The 19,761-nt window shown below is 32.5% G+C and overlaps 1 protein-coding gene across 2 annotated transcripts in view; it reads left to right on the top strand.

Annotated features, from left to right (window-relative positions):
* Positions 1 to 19,761, top strand: part of LOC127698379 (lysosomal-trafficking regulator-like) — a 130,143-nt gene that overhangs the window by 21,530 nt on the left and 88,852 nt on the right. For both annotated transcript variants that reach the window (XM_052201789.1, XM_052201788.1), the window contains exons 2-3: positions 9,398 to 9,588; positions 10,692 to 10,771. In XM_052201789.1, the coding sequence (XP_052057749.1) occupies positions 9,514 to 9,588; positions 10,692 to 10,771 (155 nt within the window). In that variant the 5' untranslated portion in view covers positions 9,398 to 9,513. The remainder of the gene's footprint in view (positions 1 to 9,397; positions 9,589 to 10,691; positions 10,772 to 19,761) is intronic.

Genomic DNA, 19,761 nt, shown 5'->3' with positions numbered 1-19,761 from the left:
CACTATGGTAAATTTAAATGGGTAATTATGGTTGCCAACTCCATTGGAAATTTGAATTGAGATTATGACCATATCTTGAGGGAAAGAATTTTTTTGGGGGAAAAAGGGGGGGGGGGGGGGATAAAAAGAAATTGTGGGGGCCAATTTTTTCTCATTTCAGATTTCAGAAATTAAAAAGAATTATTCTTCAAATATTATTTTTTTTTCAAATTTCAAATATTGAAAAATTTCAAGAAGTAATCTTTAATTGCACAGTATGGCGCATTAGATTTGTAAAATTTTTGATCACATTTATTTATTTGTTATGCCGAATCTAACAGTGTATTTAGATTTTTAATTTTGGGTCCAGTTTTCAAATTGGTCTACATTAATGTCCAAAGGGTCCAAAATTAAACTTTGTTTGATTTTAGCAAAAATTGAATATATGAGGTTCTTTGATATGCTGAATCTAAACATGTATTTAGATTTTTGATTTTTGGCCCAGTTTTCAAGTTGGTCCAAATTGGGGTCCAAAATTAGACTTTGTTTGATTTCAACAAAAATTGAATATATGGGGTTCTTTGATATGCTGAATCTAACCATGTATTTAGATTTTTTATTTGTGGACCCCGTTATCTAATTGGTTCATATTGAGGTCAAAAGGGTCCAAAATTAAAGTTTGTTTGATTTCATCTAAAATTGAATTATTGGGGTTCTTTGATATTCCAAATCTAACCGTGTATTTAGGTTTTTAATTTTGGGTCCTGTTTTTTAAATTGGTCTACATTGAGGTCCAAAGGGTCCAAATTAAACTTAGTTTGATTTTAACAAAAATTGAATTCTTGGGGTTCTTTGATTTGCTGAATCTAAACATGTGTTTAGATTTTTGATTATGGGCCCAGTTTTCAAGTTGGTCCAAGATAGGTTCCAGTATTTAAACTTTGTTTGATTTCAACAAAAATTGAATATATGGGGTTCTTTGATATGCTGAATCTAAACATGTATTTAGATTTTTTATTATGGGCCCAGTTTTCAAGTTGGTCCAAATTGGGGTCCAAAATTAAAGTTTGTTTGATTTCAACAAAAATTGAATATATGAGGTTCTTTGATATGCTGAATCTAACCATGTATTTAGATTTTTTATTTGTAGGCCCCGCTATCAAATTGGTTCATATTGAGGTCAAAAGGGTCCAAAATTAAACTTTGTTTGATTTCATCGAAAATTGAATTATTGGGGTTCTTTGATATGCCAAATCTAACCGTGTTTTTAGATTTTTAATTTGGGTCCCGTTTTTTAAATTGGTCTTCATTGAGGTCCAAAGGGTCCAAAATTAAACTTAGTTTGATTTTAACAAAAATTGAATTCTTGGGGTTCTTTGATATGCTGAATCTAAACATGTGTTTAGATTTTTGATTATGGGCCCAGTTTTCAAGTTGGTCCAAGTTGGGGTCCAAAATTATATTTTTTTTGATTTCAACAAAAATTGAATATATGGGGTTCTTTGATATGCTGAATCTAACCATGAACTTAGATTTTTTATTTGTGGGCCCCGCTATCAAATTGGTTCATATTGAGGTCAAAAGGGTCCAAAATTAAACTTTGTTTGATTTCATCAAAAATTGAATTATTGATGTTTCAAATCTAACCGTGTATTTAAATTTTTAATTTTAAGTCCCGTTTTTTAAATTGGTCTACATTAAGGTCCAAAGGGTCCAAAATTAAACTTAGTTTGATTTTAGCAAAAATTGAATTCTTGGGGTTCTTTGATATGCTGAATCTAAACATGTGTTTAGATTTTTATACGACCGCAAAAAAATTTTTGTGGTCGTATATTGGTATGACGTTGGCGTCGTCGTCGTCGTCGTCGTCGTCGCCGTCCGGCGTCGTCGTCCGTATACACATTAGTTTTCGCACTCTAACTTTAGTTTAAGTGAATGGATCTCAATGAAATTTTACCAAGAGGTTCAATACCACAAAAGGAAGGTGGGGATTGATTTTGGGGGTTATGGTACTAACAGTTAAGGAATTAGGGGCCAAAAAGGGGCCAAAAATAAGCATTTTTGTAACTTCCAGACATAACTTGTGTGTAAGTATATGGATCTCTCTGACATTGTACCACAAGGTTCCATATCACAAAGGGAATGCTGGGATTGATTTTGGGGGTAATTGCCTCCAAATTTTAGGAATTAGGGGCCAAAAAGGGGCAAAAAACAAGCATTTTTCTAGTTTCATGACAATAACTTGTGTGTTAGTGTATGGATCTCTCTAACATTGTATCACAAGATTCCATATCACAAAGGGAATACTGGGATTGATTTTTGGGGGTAATTTCCTCCAAATTTGGGGAATTAGGGGCCAAAAAGGGGCAAAAAACAAGCATTTTTCTAGTTTCAGGACAATAACTTGTGTGTTAGTGTATGGATCTTTATGAAATTGTACTGCAAGGTTCAATATCACAAAGGGAAAGCTGGGTTGGAGTTTGGGGGTAATTGCCCTAAACGTTTAGGAATTAGGGGACAAAAAGGGACAAAAAAACAAGCATTTTTCTAGTTTCCAGACAATAACTTGTGTTCAAGTGAATGGATCTCTCTAAAATTGTACTGCAAAGTACCATACCACAAAGGGAAAGCTGGGATTGAGTGTGGGGGCGATGAATCATAAGGGGGTTCAAAAAATTTGGGGGGGGGGGGATTTTTTTTTCCTTTTTTTTCTTTAAAATTTTCCATTTTAAATTGGTTATTTCTGATTTATATATAAAAGCAAATAATAATGATATGGTTTGAATAGCATACATGTGAACCTCCCGACAGGAGTACAATAATCCTGTTTTCAGGAGTCTCCTCCCGACCTCCGGTTGAAGAGGAAAATTATAATCCCGTGTATGAAATTTTTCATGAATGAATAATTTCTGCCCAACATATCATCTCAGGCATCTGGTGTAACTCACATTACCTGAAGTTATATTTTACCTGTAAATCAATTAACATGCATAATTATATGGCTTCACTTGTCAGCTTGGGTGTCAAACATACTGGTAATCAACGATTTTTTACCTCAGGCTAACTGCCGTTGTGTAACAAAAACTGTGTATTTATTGGGTTACTTCCCTTGATTTATCCTGTTTTAAGTTACTTTCCTTTTAATAATGAAAATTTTTAAAAGAATATAAATAAAATATAAATTGAACAAATAATCATAAAAGGATGGTAAATAAATGATTTTAAATGTCTTAGGACAAATAAAAAAATAATAATTTGAAAATTATTTGAGGATTCTATACTTCCTTTCAAGGCTTAAATTGAAATTTATATAATAACTATGACCCTTGTTTAACAGTTAGAATGATTTTCTGAGTATGCAAACAAAAGCTATTTGCAGATAGTTAAACAAATGTTCTGGTTGCAATAAATGTTTTATAGAATATGAAGTAAAAAATTTAAAGAACATACTGAAAAAAAAAAAAATGTTAGATTGAACATGTAAAATATAAAGATGGAGAAACTTTATAAGTACAAGGGTACTATAAACATAATAAATTGGATGGAAAGTTGAAGAAAACACACTTTAAAAGACCATTTTTACAGCACACGGCTACATTTACGACAAAATTTATGTCGATTAAAAACCTCCTGATCTGAGTCCTAATCTCCTGACCAAAATTTCCCAATCTCCTGATCTGAGTTTCACAGTCCATCACATATATGAATAGGTAAATTAAAAAATTATAAGTTCTTAGACCACTTTCATTCTGTGTCAGAAACCTATGCTGTGTCAAATATTTAATTACAATCCAAATTCAGTGCTGTATCAAGCTTGAATGTTGTGTCCATACTTGCCCCAACTGTTCAGGGTTTGACCTCTGCGGTCGTATCAAGCTGCGCCCCAGCGGAGCATTTTATTGATTATGGGCCCAGTTTTCAAGTTTGTCCAAGTTGGGGTCCAAAATTAAACTTTGTTTGATTTTAACAAAAATTGAATATATGGGGTTCTTTGATATGCTGAATCTAACCATGTATTTTGATTTTGGACATTGGACCATAATAGGTAAATTAAAAAAATTCAAGTTCTTAGACCACATTCTTTCTGTGTCAGAAACCTATGCTGTGTCAAATATTTAATAACAATCCAAATTCAGAGCTGTATCAAGCTTGAATGTTGTGTCCATACTTGCCCCAACTGTTCAGGGTTCGACCTCTGCGGTCGTATCAAGCTGCGCCCCAGCGAAGCATTTTATTTGATATTGTATTTCTGTTTTTATTTAAATTCTCTAATAAAACATCATAAGGCAGATTCAACCAAGATATAGAGAAATTTGTACTGGTACTGAAGTATTTGATTTTGTAATTTATCAGTTTTAAATTAGTTCATTTTTTCAAATAAATTTCATAATTATATATATATATCAATTAAGCAAGTAATTATGATGATTGAAGAATTTAAAAAGAATTTAGGGTGCCCTGATGTACTTTGTCAAGATAAAAATGGAAATACGTAAATAAACATCTTGAAACCAACATTTTTTTCTCATTATACGCCCGTTTACGGGACGTATTATGGTATACCGCTGTCCGTCCGTCCGTCCGTCTGTCCGTCCGTCCGTCGTCAACATGTCGGACATTTACTCAAAAACGCTTTAACCAATTTGCATAAAACTTTGGTGAATTGTTTTTATACGACCGCAAAAAAATTTTGTGGTCGTATATTGGTATGACGTTGGCGTCGTCGTCGTCGTCGTCGTCGTCGTCGTCCGGCGTCGTCGTCGTCCGGCGTCGTCGTCCGAATACACAATGGTTTTCGCACTCTAACTTTAGTTTAAGTGAATGGATCTCTATGAAATTTTACCATAAGGTTCAATACAACAATAGGAAAGTGGGGATTGATTTTGGGGGTTATGGTACCAACAGTTAAATAATTAGGGGCCAAAAAGGGGCCGAAAATAAGCATTTTTGTAACTTCCAGACATAACTTGTGTGTTATTGTATGGATCTCTTTGACATTGTACTACAAGATTCCATATCACAAAGGGTCGATGATGGGATTGATTTTGGGGTTAATTTCCTCGAAATTTTAGGAATAAGGGGCCAAAAGGGGGCAAAAAACAAGCATTTTTCTAGTTTCATGACAATAACTTGTGTGTAAGTGTATGGATCTTTCTGAAATTTTACTACAAGGTTCCATTTCGCAAAGGGAAAGCTGGAATTGAGTTTTGTGGTAAATGCCCAAAACGTTTAGTAATAAGGGGCCTAAAAAGGGGTGAAAAATAAGCATTTTTTAGTTTCTAGACAATAACTTGTGTTCAAGTGTATGGATCTCTCTAAAATTGTATTACAAGGTACCATACCACAAAGGCAAGGCTGTTATTGAGCTTGGTTTGGGGGGGAAGGGGGGGTGATGAATCATAGGGGGGGGGGGGGGGGGTCAAAAAAGGGGTAATTATTTTTTTTCGTTTAAGGAATAAGGGGAAAAAAGGTTAAAAAACTAGGGTTTCCATTTTAATAGACAAATAATTGAGTAAAGAACATTATTTAAAAGCAGTGTAAGGTTGGTAATTCAAACTCATTTAAATATCTCACCTGCACTATGTTTGAATTATGTAAATTGGAAATTTGCCAATTATTTTAGTATAATAAACTTCATTGGAAATTTGCCAATATAAAATTTTGCTGATGAAGGTTTTTTGTTTACCTTTAGTCTGACTATGATGTCATTTTCTATTTTAATAGCCTTATGATGTAGTTAAATTTTTTTTAATACTTTTATGATGTATTTTAATGCGCTTTTATGGTTGCAAATTTATTGTTTTAATATAATAAACTCCATTGGAAATTTACCAATAGTTTGTTTATTTTTAGCTATGACTATGATGTCATTTTCTATTTAATTTTAAGGTTACAAATTAATTTCAGTTTTAAATATTATTGTAAAATGTTTGCCCAAAACATTTATTAATAAGTGGCCAAAAAAGGGGGCAAAAATAAGCATTTTTTTAGTTTCCAGACATTGACTTGTGTTCAAGTGTATGGATTTCTCTGAAATTGTACTTAAAGGTACCATACCACAAAGGGAAGTGGGTCAAAAAATTTTGGGGGGGGGGATTTTTTTTCCTTTTTTTTTTCTTTAAAATTTTCCATTTTAAGTTGGTTAATTCTGATCACAAAGAGAAAGTTGGAATTGAGTTTGGGGGATAATTGCTCAAATGTTTAGGAATAAGGGGCTAAAAAAGGGGTTAAAAATAAGCATTTTTTTTTAGTTTCCAACAATTAATTGTGTTTAAGTAATTGGATCTCTGTGAAATTGTACTGCAAGGTACCATACCACAAACTGAAGGCTGGGATTGAGTTTGGGGGGGCGTGATGTGTGAAAATTTTCCACTTAAAGTTGGTTAATTATTTCTGATTTAGATATAAAAGCAAATAATAATGATGTGGTTTGATTTTATCAAAAACTTAAATTGAAGTTATGTATATTGTAAATTTAGGTTACATTGGAATTTAAGAATTGGCTTTGGGGTAGGGTTATGGCTCAAACCTTTAAATAATAAGGGAAAAAAAGGTGAAAAAACAAGGGTTTCCAGGTTAATAGACAAATAAGTACAAAACATTATTTAAAAGCAGTGTAAGCATGGTAAGGTTGGTAATTCAAACTCATTTAAATATCTCACTTACACTGCTTTTAAATTATGTAAATTGGAAATTTGCCAATAACTTTATTGTTAATAAATGCATTGGAAATTTGCCAACAATTTTAGTATAATAAACTTCATTGGAAATTTGCCAATATAAAATTTTGCTGATGAAGGTTTTTTGTTTACCTTTAGCCTTGACTATGAAGTCATTTTCTATTTTTATAGCCTTATGATGTAGTTGAATTATTTAATACTTTTATGATGTGTTTAAATGGGGTTTTATGGTTGCAAATTTATTGTTTTAGTTTAATAAACTCCATTTAAAATTTGGTAATAAAAAAAATTTTTGTTTATTTTTAGCTATGATTATGATGTCATTTTCTATTTTACTTTTATGGTTGCAAAGAAATTTTTATTTTTAGATATTACTGTTAAATGATGCTGATTAAGGTTTTTGCTATGTTTAGCCATGACTATGATGTCATTTTCTATTTTAATATCTGTCATGATGTATTTAAATGGGCTTTTATGGTTACAAAGGAATTTTATTTTTAGATATTACTGTAAAATGTTGCTGATTAAGGATTTTGTTTATTTTTAGCCATGACTATGATGTCATTTTCTATTTTAATACCTTTATTATGTAATTTCCATTTTTAGATATTACTGTTAAATGATGCTGATTGAGGGTTTGAATGCTGGGATTGATTTTGGGGGTAATTGCCTCCAAATTTTAGGAATTAGGGGGCAAAAAACAAGCATTTTTCTAGTTTCATGACAATAACTTGTGTGTAAGTGTATGGATATTTATGAAATTGTACTACAAGGTTCCATATCACAAAGGGAAAGCTGGAATTGAGTTTGGGGGTACTTGCCCAAAACGTTTAGGAATAAGGGGCCAAAAATAAGCATTTTTCTAGTTTACAGACAATAACTTGTGTTCAAGTGTATGGATCTCTCTGAAATTGTACTGCAAGGTACCATACCACAAAGGGAAGGCTGGGATTGTTTTTGGGGGTAATTGTCTCAAAATGTTAGGAATTAGGGGCCATAAAGGGGCAAAAAAACAAGCATTTTTCTAGTTTCATGACAATAACTTGTGTGTAAGTGTATGGATCTTTATGAAATTGTACTGCAAGGTTCCATATCACAAAGGGAAAGCTGGGTTTGAGTTTGGGGGTAATTGCCCTAAACTTTTAGGAATTTGGGGCCAAAAAGGTGCAAAAAACCCAAGCATTTTTCTAGTTTCCAGACAATAATTTGTGTTCAAGTGTATGGATCTCTCTGAAATTGTACTGCAAGGTACCATACCACAAAGGGAAGGCTGGGATTGAGTTTGGGGGTGATGAATCATAAGGGGGTTTCAAAAAATTTGGGGGGGGGGATTTTTTTTTCCTTTTTTTTCTTTAAAATTTTCCATTTTAAATTGGTTATTTCTGATTTATATATAAAAGCAAATAATAATGATATGGTTTGAATAGGTAAATTAAAAAATTTTAAGTTCTTAGACTACTTTCATTCTGTGTGAGAAACCTATGCTGTGTCAAATATTTAATTACAATCCAAATTCAGTGCTGTATCAAGCTTGAATGTTGTGTCCATACTTGCCCCAACTGTTCAGGGTTCGACCTCTGCGGTCGTATCAAGCTGCGCCCCAGCGGAGCATTTTATTATCTATTGACGTGAGCTCCCTTTCGTTTTTTATAAATTTTAGATTTTACGTTTCCGAGTTATGGGGTTTTATTCATTAAAAAAAGGGGGATTTTCCAGTTTTCGGACAATAACTCAAGAATGCTTTCACCAACTTGCAAGAAATTGTGGTGAATTGTTTATATCTATTGACATGAGCTCCCTTTTGATTTTTATAAATTTTAGATTTTGCGTTTCCCAGTTACAGGGTTTTATTCATAAAAAAAGGGGGATTTTCCAGTTTTCAGACAAAAACTCAAAAATGCTTTTAACAGTTCTTATGAAACTTTGGTGAATTGTTTATATCTATTGATGTAAGCTCCCTTTAGAATTTTTTTAATTTTACATCTTACATTTCTGAGTTATGGGGTTTTATTCATTAAAAAAGGGGGGATTTTCCAGTTTTCGGACAATAACTCAAAAATGCTGTCAGCAATTCACATGAAACTTTAGTGAATTGTTTATATCTATTGATGTAAGCTCCCTTTACATTTTCATAAATTTCTAATATGACATTGAGAATTAATTGAACTTTATTTGTTTATAGTCTGACAACAGATTTACTAAGTATTGCGCAACAGCACAGTGTATTGCACAACAGCAAGAAATCTTTAATTTTTGACTACATTTATTCAGAAACCTATAATGTCAAATATTTGATTACAATCCAAATTCAGACCTGTATCAAGCTTGAATATTGTGTCCTTTTTTGCCCCAACTGTTCAGGGTTGGACCTCTGCGGGCGTATCCAGCTGCGCTCAGCGAAGCAGTTTATTTTTTGCTTGTAGTACTCTGTAATCTATACTCCAGCTTTGCAAACTTCGCCTGAATAATCTGTCAGACATCCCTTAGATATTCCTGTAATATACAATAAATTATAAAAAAGCATAAATATAAATGCCTGTCTATGTGTACAAAAGTTAAAAACAGGCCAAGTTAAATGCTGGTTATATATATAACTCTGGTGGATAGTTGTCTCATTGGCAATCACACCACATCGCCTCATTTTTTTTATAAATATATATAATTATGACCTTATGTTTCCTTTTTTTAAATTAGAATTGAGCTGCATTATTAAGAATACTGTGTTATTATAATTGTAGATACTTTTAAACAAAATTGTACTTATGTGACATGGATAACATGACCAGTTCAATCATTTTAACACCACTTCATCAATAAAGACAGACAAAGGTGAAGTAAACTTAAAGCAGTCAACATGGCAGTTAAGCTGAGTATAAAGGAAATTTGGGACATATACAGTAGTGCTAGAAAACATCCAAATCAGGAACAGGTTGGTGCTTTATTTTCATATTATTTTCTTTTAGTATCTGTAGACTAACTTATCTTCGCTGATACTTTATTTCATGTTTGGCCCTTTAGCTGACATTGTAGTAATTTATTTTCATGGTTTTCTAATTTTCTTGATGTATTTATATAAGATTAGTCCCAAGTGTTACATAGTCATGAGTCTCATGACAGTTTATTTTTTATGTTTTTTTTTTCCACTTGCCAAAGTCGTGAAAATAAGTTGATTTACAGCATACATTTGTTGAGTAAACATGGTAAAGGATTGAGGTGCATTGTGAGATCACAATATGTTTTTGAAATATATATCTTTTTAGCTCATGAACTAATTTGTGGTTAGCTGCTGTGTATTTTATATGAAAATGTATCACTTTAATGTTATTTAGATATTTTAAACACACCGTATGATTAAGTTCTGATTAAATTATTTAATTCAATGTAATTGATTGGTTGATTGATTTTTGTTTAACACCGCTTTCAGCACTATTGTGCTATTCTCTGGTGGTAAGTTTTTATAGTTGGAGGAAGTTGGAGTACTAGGAGAAACCACGACCTTCGGTAGGAAAACTAACAATCCTAGTCAAATAAGATTGGAGTCGAATGCACCTACCACATGAGGGATTTGACTCACAACCTCAGTGTTGACAGGCTAGACCACATGGCCACCAAGGCCCTATTAATGTTATTACTACATATCATGACATATGTCATCATTCTAAAACAAAGATACTTGTAATATTCACTACTCCCATTTCAACTTTTCTGTATATTTTATAACCACTCATTGCTCATAGAAATAGTCACTATATATGACTCAATTTAATTTAAAGACATAAATTTAAAATATTTCAAGTTCTTGTTATTTAATAATATGATACTTTGTGTACAGTTCACATTTTTCTTCCCCATATTTTCAGGCCAAACATTATAATGCTGCTTGTATCTCATAACCAAGCACATCTTTATTTTTTTACAATTTAAATTCATTCTTTATTGAAAAAAAATCTTCATTTTTGAAATGTTATTTTGAATTTTAAAGTGCAAATTCAAAGTCATCAATTGATTAAAAAACCACTGTGTTTATTACAGACAAAAAGCTTAGCCTTGGACACCTTCTTGGCACTTTGTTGTAAGGAGATCGAAGAGAATGGAGATGTGCCTATTATTTAGTAAGTCATTGTACGATAGTGATGAACCCCGTACTTAATGTGTCATTGTACCTGGTCATTATGATCTGTCATTATCTTTTTTTGCTCAGGTATTTTTACAGTAACTCATTATTACACTTCATTTCCATAGACATGATCTAATTCATTGATTTGCATTAATTTACATTATTGTTGATTGAGAAATGTAACCCAGACTTTGACCTATTATAAAGTATTTGCATTTTCCAATGCAGTGTGGTTTGGGGTCTACTTATTTACTTTAAGTGAAATGTGATTTTATATTTTGTTGTTTGCACATACATGATTACTAGATAGAAATTAAGTATATCTGTTTATCACTAGAACATTATTCTTCATGGCAGGTTTTCAGTTTTTTCAATTAAAAAATAACAAACGTTACCAAAATTTGAAGAAAGAAGGTATGATAACAAGGCGACTTCAGGGCCTGAATTGAAAATCAAAAAGTGTCATTAGCATGCAACCTTTCATTCCACAGATAATTACTTAAACAAAAGCTGTATATCATTAATGTTATATATACCAGTTTATTTGTGTAATTTTACCTTTTTGCCCAAAACATTGTAAAAATTTGCCCCAGTGATATATCATGTTTATAGATCTATGAACAATATCCTTACCCAGCAAGATATTTTGCTTATCATCTGGAACTCAAGTTAGGTTTGTGGTAAGCAAGACACAGGTACACTTTTTATGGTGACATAGAAGCTCACTACATTCACATAGCTAAACCTGAATTCTAATGGACTATATTTATGGTAAGACCTGGTCACAATCATTGTCACTGTACCTTGACCGAATTGACCCATTTTTGATGCTGTATAAAGTTTGTTCGTGAAAAAAATTGTACATGATCATGACAGTTCAAAAATATTTTGCAGTATTTGTTGTGCCTGTAATGATAATTTTCAGATGATATGCCCCTTTTCCCATGTCAGAGACATATAAGACACAAGTGTTCATGTTGCTTTGGCAATAATGTATATCTGAAAATAATCTGATTGGACTGACTGTGCCCCTTTTGTTGCAGATTTATTCATTTACTGTTATGAACATGAAGGAGACTCTATGAAATACCACTTGATAGTTAATTTGAACAAAAGCTACAGATATTTAGATGACACAACCTTTGTTAACTATTCAGAATTTTCTTTGAATACAAATGAAATTTATCCACCTGAATACTAAATCTAATGTATTCCTTTTTCTAACCTCTGATAATAGAAGTTCCATTGTAATCCTGAACCCACATATATGACAAACATGATTTAATTTCTTTTTCTTGATGAATCTCTTGTTGTCTTACACATCCTGTTAATAGTTGATACCTATATTTTGTCATTCCAACAGTTGTGTTTTGCTCTGACTGCTGATGAGGTCTTATCACTAAATGAGTTAGAGGTGTATTGATTGTTGTTTGTCTCACCTTCAACCAAAGCTGCTGTGAGACATAGGAATTACAATCTGGGGGCAAAGGCGGAAAAAACTGTTTGTTGAAAGCTTTATATTTCAGCATAAAGAAGACCTGGATGCTTCATAAAGTTCATACCTTGTACGACGATTCCTTTTGTTACAAACTTTCTGTCTGTCATAAAAATAAGAATAATTATTGTTCCAAGTGTCCTTGATGGGCAGCATGACATTTATACATACAAAACAATACACTATGATTTGTAACAAAAAAAACTAATTTTTGTCCCCCCGCGCTACGTGTTGTGGGGGACATAGAAATATCGGCTGTCCGTCTGTCCGTGCGCATGTCTTTTCATCAGTCCGTCCGGTCTTGTAAGCGCTCTCACGAGTACAATTCTTGTCGGATTTTTATGAAATTTATATCATAGGTTTATATTATCAATATCTTGGATGAGTTTGCAAATCAGTGCCAATCAATTATTTTTAAAAGAGTAATGCCCTTGGAAACATTAATTATATTGAAAATTGCATCGTTAGCGCTCTCATGTGTATAGTTCTTGCCAGATTTTGATGAAACTTATATTATAGGTTTATATTAGCAATGTCCTGAATGATTTCTAAAATCAGAGCCCGACCAAATTTTTTTAAAAGAGTTATGCCCTTGGAAACATGAATTATATGGAAAATTGCATTGTTAGTGCTCTCATGTGTTCAATTATTGTCACATTTTTATGAAACTTATGTCATAGGTTAATATCAGCTAAGTCTTGGACAAGTTTGTAAATCAGTGCCGATTAATTATTTTTAAAAGAGTTATGCCCCTTGGAAACATTAACTATATGGAGTATTGCATTGTTAGCGCTGTCATGTGTACAATTCTTGCCAGAAATTTATGAAACTCAAATCATAGGTTTATATAAGCAATGTCTTGGATGAGTTTGAAAATCAGTGCCGATCAATAATTTTTAAAAGAGTTATACCCCTTGGAAATATTAATTATATGGAAATTTGCCTTATGAGCACTCTTATATGTACAATTCTTGCCAGATTTTTATGAAATTTATATTTTAGGTTTATATCAGCAAAATCTTTGAAAATAAGTTCTGATCAAATATTTTTAATGAGTTATGCCCCTTGGAAATATTAATTCTAATGGAAATCACATTGCATAATTTGCTCTAAAGCCTTCATTTCTCTTAAGATATTAATAAAAAGTTTTAAAGAACAAAAAAAAGTGCTTTTTTTAGTTATTGCCTTTGTACCTTGGATAGATAAAATATGTGCAATGCGGGGAACATTGGAACTCTGTTCTTTTATTAACATTGAAATGCAATATTAAATGTTCATATATTTATAGAGCTGCATATATTTCTTCATCTTATATAAATCATATACGTTTTGTTCCAGGCAGGACCAGAACCATAAAATCATTACAATAATCATTGTTATTACGAATATTAATTTTCATTTTGTCTAACATCTAGATATTTAATAACATAATTCCCTAAATATTTTAGGACAGACAAGTAAATAACCAAACAAATTTTGCCTCAATTGAGAGATCTGAAAAGTTATGACAAATGTTTTTTTATCTCCTTGAAAAATATTTCCCTATCATCATTGTATGCTGGACAACTAGTAATAAAACCTTGTTCATCTTCAACCAAATTGTCATATGTCCGTCGTCCTTGACCTCATTTTCATGGTTTAGCGACTGCTTGAATTTCTCACTTATTACAAGTAATAGGATAAATATATTTGGTATATGGGTTCCTTGCCAGGTCTTCATATATGTCTGACAGTGTTCACCTGACCTAGACCTCATTTCATGGGCCAGTGATCAAGATTAAGTTTTCATGGTCAAGTCTGTATCTCAGATGCTGTAAATAATAGGTCAACTATATTTTGAGAATGGAATGATTGTAAAGTACATGTCTGAATTGCAGGTTTCATCAGGGTGTCATGTGCTCCTGTTGTAGTTGTAGAAGTAAAGTATAAAAAATAATTCTGAAAAGTTTCTTAATATGTATGCTGATGTGCAAAAATGATTTTGAATAAAGCTTTTCAAAGATCTTCCAGTTAGAAAAAGCCAGTAATTCCAAATACATTTATGGACCCATTTCCCATGTAATAACAGGAGATCTTAACATCGTTCAAGACCGAGAGTTAAAATCATTCCTCAGTAAAGGACCTAAATATCGTCCCCCGTCAATTATTAATTGGAATGAGTGTCGTAATATCATCCACGACTCACTCCATACTTACTGTTTGAGATGGATAAGACGGGAAAAAGCTGACAAAAAATTTTTGGACTCTTTTTTTAAATCAGTAATGAACATAGTTGATATTCGTATTCAACATTTTAAAGAACATTTTACTCTTAACAATAACCACAATAAACCTATTTCTCGTATCAAACATAAACTAAAAGAACTAGCCAAGGAATTTGTTTTTGTCCCGGCTGATAAAGCTGCTAATAATATTATTATTGTTTGACGTAAATTTTACATTGAGGTTCTGAAAAAAGAAATCACCAATTCACCAACATTCCAACTGACTCCATTTTCAGAAAATGACATCTGTAACAAACATAAACTTTTAGCTACCGCTTTACAAGCAGAACCAAATACAATGAAAGTCCCAACTATGTATTGGCTTCCGAAGCTACACAAAACACCTTACAAATATAGATTCATTTCGTCTTCAAGCCATTGTTCCACTACTAAATTGTCTATTCTTCTTACCAGTACACTTGGTACAATCAAAAACCTGATAATAAATTGTTCAAATAAGGCCTTCGAAAATAGTGGAATTAATTACTTTTGGAGTGTCAAGAACTCCTTGGAAGTACTTGATAAATTGCATGCATATATTGGTGATTTTGAATCTGTTCAAAGTTTTGATTTTCTACCCTATATACCACATTGCCTCACATTCTCATTAAGAAAAAATTCACACACCTAATTAAATGGGCATTTAAAAAGTCAGAATGTGAATATATATGTTCAAACTCTTTTAGGTCATTTTTTAGTAGCAATAAACAAAAAAACTATGTCAATTGGACATGCTTTGATACTATATATGCCCTTGAATTTTTACTAGATAACATTTTTGTTCGCTTTGGAGATTCCGTATATCGTCAGGTTATCGGAATTCCAATGGGGACTAACTGTGCACCACTTATTGCGGACCTTTTTTTGTATTGCTATGAGTTACAATTTATGACAAAAATCAGCAAAGACCCATCGAAACAACATCTGATACACAAATTTAATAATACTTTTAGATATTTGGATGATATTTTTGCTCTCAATAATGACGACTTCAGTATGTATACTAAAGAAATTTATCCTGTTGAACTTACTTTAAATAAAGCTAATACTAACAATGACCACTGCCCTTTCCTCGATCTTGATATCTATAACATTAACGGAAAGCTTAATACTAAAATATATGATAAAAGAGATGATTTTTCATTTCCTATCGTTATTTATCCATTTTTAGATGGTGACGTTCCCTTGTCACCATCTTACGGTGTTTATATATCTCAACTTGTACGATTCGCTCGTGTATGTAACAATGTTTTAGATTTTAACGAGAGAAATTTATGTATTACTGAAAAATTATTACACCAGGGTTTTCGATATCACAAACTAGTCAAAAAATTTACTAAATTTTATCATCGGTATAAGGACATCATTCGTAAATATAGCTCAACATGCAGACTTCTTATACGTTCAGGTATTTCACATCCAATTTTTTATGGAAATATTCTTTATAAAGCACAAAATTGTCAGTATTCACCTCTGAAGCTAACAAAACCTTTAAATAGACTTATAAAGAAGGGATATAGTTACGATACTGTTGTCAGGTCATTAAAGATTGCATATTTTGGCGTTAATATTGATTCACTTATAGGGTCTTTGCATCGGCACTAAACACATTTATTTAAAAACCAGTTGTTGGCATGACATGGGTTATGTTCTTCTCATATATGTTATGATGGTATGATACTAAACCCCTAACGGGAAGGATTGTGCCTGATATTCATATGATGAAGACATAATCTTTCAATCAGTTTAATTGAAGTCTGGAGCTGGCATGTCAGTTAACTGCTAGTAGTCTGTTGTTATTTATGTATTATTGTCATTTTGTTTATTTTCTTTGGTTACATCTTCTGACATCAGACTCGGACTTCTCTTGAACTGAATTTTAATGTGCGTATTGTTATGCGTTTACTTTTCTACATTGGCTAGAGGTATAGGAGGAGGGTTGAGATCTCATAAACATGTTTAACCCCGCTGCATTTTTGCGCCTGTCCCAAGTCAGGAGCCTCTAGCCTTTGTCAGTCTTGTATTATTTTTAATTTTAGTTTCTTGTGTACAATTTGGAGTTTAGTATGGCGTTCATTATCACTGAACTAGTATATATATATTTGTTTAGGGGCCAGCTGAAGGAAGCCTCCAGGTGCGGGAATTTCTCGCTGCATTGAAGACCTGTTGGTGACCTTCTGCTGTTGTCTGTTCTATGGTCGGGTTGTTGTCTCTTTGACACATTCCCCATTTCCATTCTCAATTTTATAGCATTAATAAGTAGTCTGAATATTTATTTCAAATTCTATTGACCGTTTTTCCAGTGAGTTTTACTTGTTTGATTTTTATTGTCCATTGATAATCAGACCATGTTTTTATATGACCACAAAAATTTTTTGCATTCGCATAATGCTATCATGTCGTCGTCCGAAGACACATTTGGTTTCCGGACAATAACTTTAGTTTTAGTGAATGGATCTCTATGAAATTTTAACAGAATGTTTAATACTACAAAAGGAAGGTTGGGATTGATTTTGGGGGTTATGGTACCAACAGTTTAGGAATAAGGGGCAGAAAAGGGGCCAAAAACAAGCATTTTTGTAGTTTCCGGACAATAACTTGTGTGTAAGTGTATGGATCTCTCTAAAATTGTACTACAAGGTTCCATACCACAAAGGGAAGTCTGGGATTGAGTTTGGGGGTAATTACTCCAAAGGGGGGTTCAAAAAGTTTGGGGGGGATTTTTTTTTTCCAATTTTTTTTGGGGGGTTCATAAATTTTTTCTTCAAATTTTTTGAAAAGTTTCAAGAAGAAATCTTCAATTGCACAGTATTGTGCAATAGCAAGAAATCTTCAATAGAACAGTATTGCGCAATAGCACAGTATTGTGCAATAGCACAGTATTGTGCAATAGCACAGTATTGCACAATAGCACAGTATTTTGCAATAGCACAGTATTGCACAATAGCAAGAAATCTTCAACTGCACAGTTTTGCGTAATAGCACAGTATTGCACAACAGCACAGTATTGTGCAATAGCATAGTATTGCGCAATAGCACAGTATTGTGCAATATCACAGTATTGCGCAATAGCAAGAAATCTTCAATTGCACAGTATTGCGCAATAGCACAGTATTGCGCAACAGCACAGTATTGCGCAATAGCACAGTATTAGGCAATAGCAAGAAATCTTCAATTGAAAATAAATACAAATCTTTTAACCAATTTCAATGGGATAAATTTCAAGTCTTTTATTTTTGGGGGTTCTAACCTTAGCTTGTATTACTATTTTGGATATTGGGGCCCATTTTTAAATTGGTCTACATTGAGGTCAAAAAGGTCCAAAATTAAAATTTGTTTGATTTCATCAAAAACTGAATTATTGCGGCTGTATGATATGCTGAATCCTATTGTGCATTTAGATTTTTTTATTTTGGACCCTGTTTTCAAATGAGTCCATATTAAGGTTTGAAGGGTCCAAAATTAAACTGTGTCCGATTTCGAATTAAATTAAATATTTGGTGTTTTTTTATATGCTGAATCTAACCATGTTGTTAGATTTTGGATATCAGACCATTCTAGGTAAATTAAATGTCCCATTTCAAATTTTTAAGATCTTTGACCACATTTATTTTGTGTCAGAAACCTATATTATGTCAAAAATTTGATCACAATCCAAATTCAGACAGTGTCAAGCTTGAATAGTGTGTCCAAACTTGCCCCAACTGTTCAGGGTTCGACCTCTGCGGTCGTATTAGGCTGTGCTCAGCGAAGCATTTTATTTATACATTGTTTATTGTAAATTAGATGAGATCTTTGTAGCTCATAATTATCTAGACTTTCTGTTGACCTCCTACATGTCTTTTTTTCATTATTTTTTCTCACTGTCCCATTCTCTTTTTATTGTTATATATCATTTTCAATCTCAAAATTTGTGATAAAAAACTAAAGTACATGTATTACATATAGAGAAAAAATCCCTATCTCTAAGTTCATTAAGTATCAAATAACACACCATATTACATGTACTGGTTCATATTTTTCTACGTAAAGGATGTCAAAGTATGATGTTTGTTGATGATGTAAAATATAAAATGTAAACAAATGTTACGTATATGGACATGTACTTTATGCCCTTGTTTTTAAGATCTTAAATTTTTTTTTTGAATGCCTTTCAAAATATATGCATATTTATTATAAATAAACATTTGGTTTATACCTGTACTACATCTATAAAATCCCCTCGGACTGTTTTAATTACATGTATTGTGGTAAATCAACTTTCAGGGTCACAAAGCAGTAAGGAAGGAGGATAACGTATTTAATTTTTATACGACCGCAAAAAAATTTTGTGGTCGTATATTGGTATGACGTTGGCGTCGTCGTCGTCGTCGTCCGGCGTCGTCGTCATCGTCGTCGTCGTCGTCGTCCGGCGTCGTCGTCCGAATACATATTGGTTTTCGCACTCTAACTTTAGTTTAAGTGAATGGATCTTTTTGAAATTTGACCATAAGGTTAAATACCACAAAAGGAAGGTTGGGATTGATTTTGGGGGTTATGGTACCAACAGTTAAGGAATTAGGGGCCAAAAAGGGGCCAAAAATGAGCATTTTCTAGTTTCCAGACAATAACTGTGGAACGGTGTATGGATCTCTCTGAAATTATACTACAAGTTTCCATACCACAAAGGGATGGTTAGGATTTGCTTTGGGGGGTTATGGCTCAAACCGTTTAGGAATTAGGGGCAAAAAAGGGGGAAAAACAAGGTTGTCCTGGTTAATGGACAAATACTTTAGTACAAAACATAATTTAAAGCAGTGTAAGGGAGATAAATCAAATACATCATTGAAATTATCTCCCTTACACTGCTTTTAAATTATGTATAAAGTAATGGTTAATGAACAATAAAGATAATCTAAAACAGTGTAAGGGAGGTAATCCAAATACAATGTTTTGGTTACTTCCCTTACACTGCTTTTAAATTATGTTTAAAGAAATGCATATTTATAAAGGAAGACCAGTAAAAATATCTGCAAATGTGTTCATCTTTTTTTTTACAAAAAAATCCATATGAAAGATTTGACACTATATTTTTATTAATTCTATTATAAAATAGATTAAGTTAGCACTATGGTAAATTTAAATGGGTAATTATGGTTGCCAACTCCATTGGAAATTTGAATTGAGATTATGACCATATCTTGAGGGAAAGAATTTTTTGGGGGGAAAAAGGGGGCGGGGGGATAA

The sequence above is a fragment of the Mytilus californianus genome, unplaced genomic scaffold (assembly GCF_021869535.1).
Source record: "Mytilus californianus isolate M0D057914Y unplaced genomic scaffold, xbMytCali1.0.p SCAF_4, whole genome shotgun sequence".
Lineage (NCBI taxonomy): Eukaryota > Metazoa > Mollusca > Bivalvia > Mytilida > Mytilidae > Mytilus > Mytilus californianus.
Note: the sequence above shows the minus strand (reverse complement) of the source record. Positions and strands in the feature narration are given on the sequence as shown.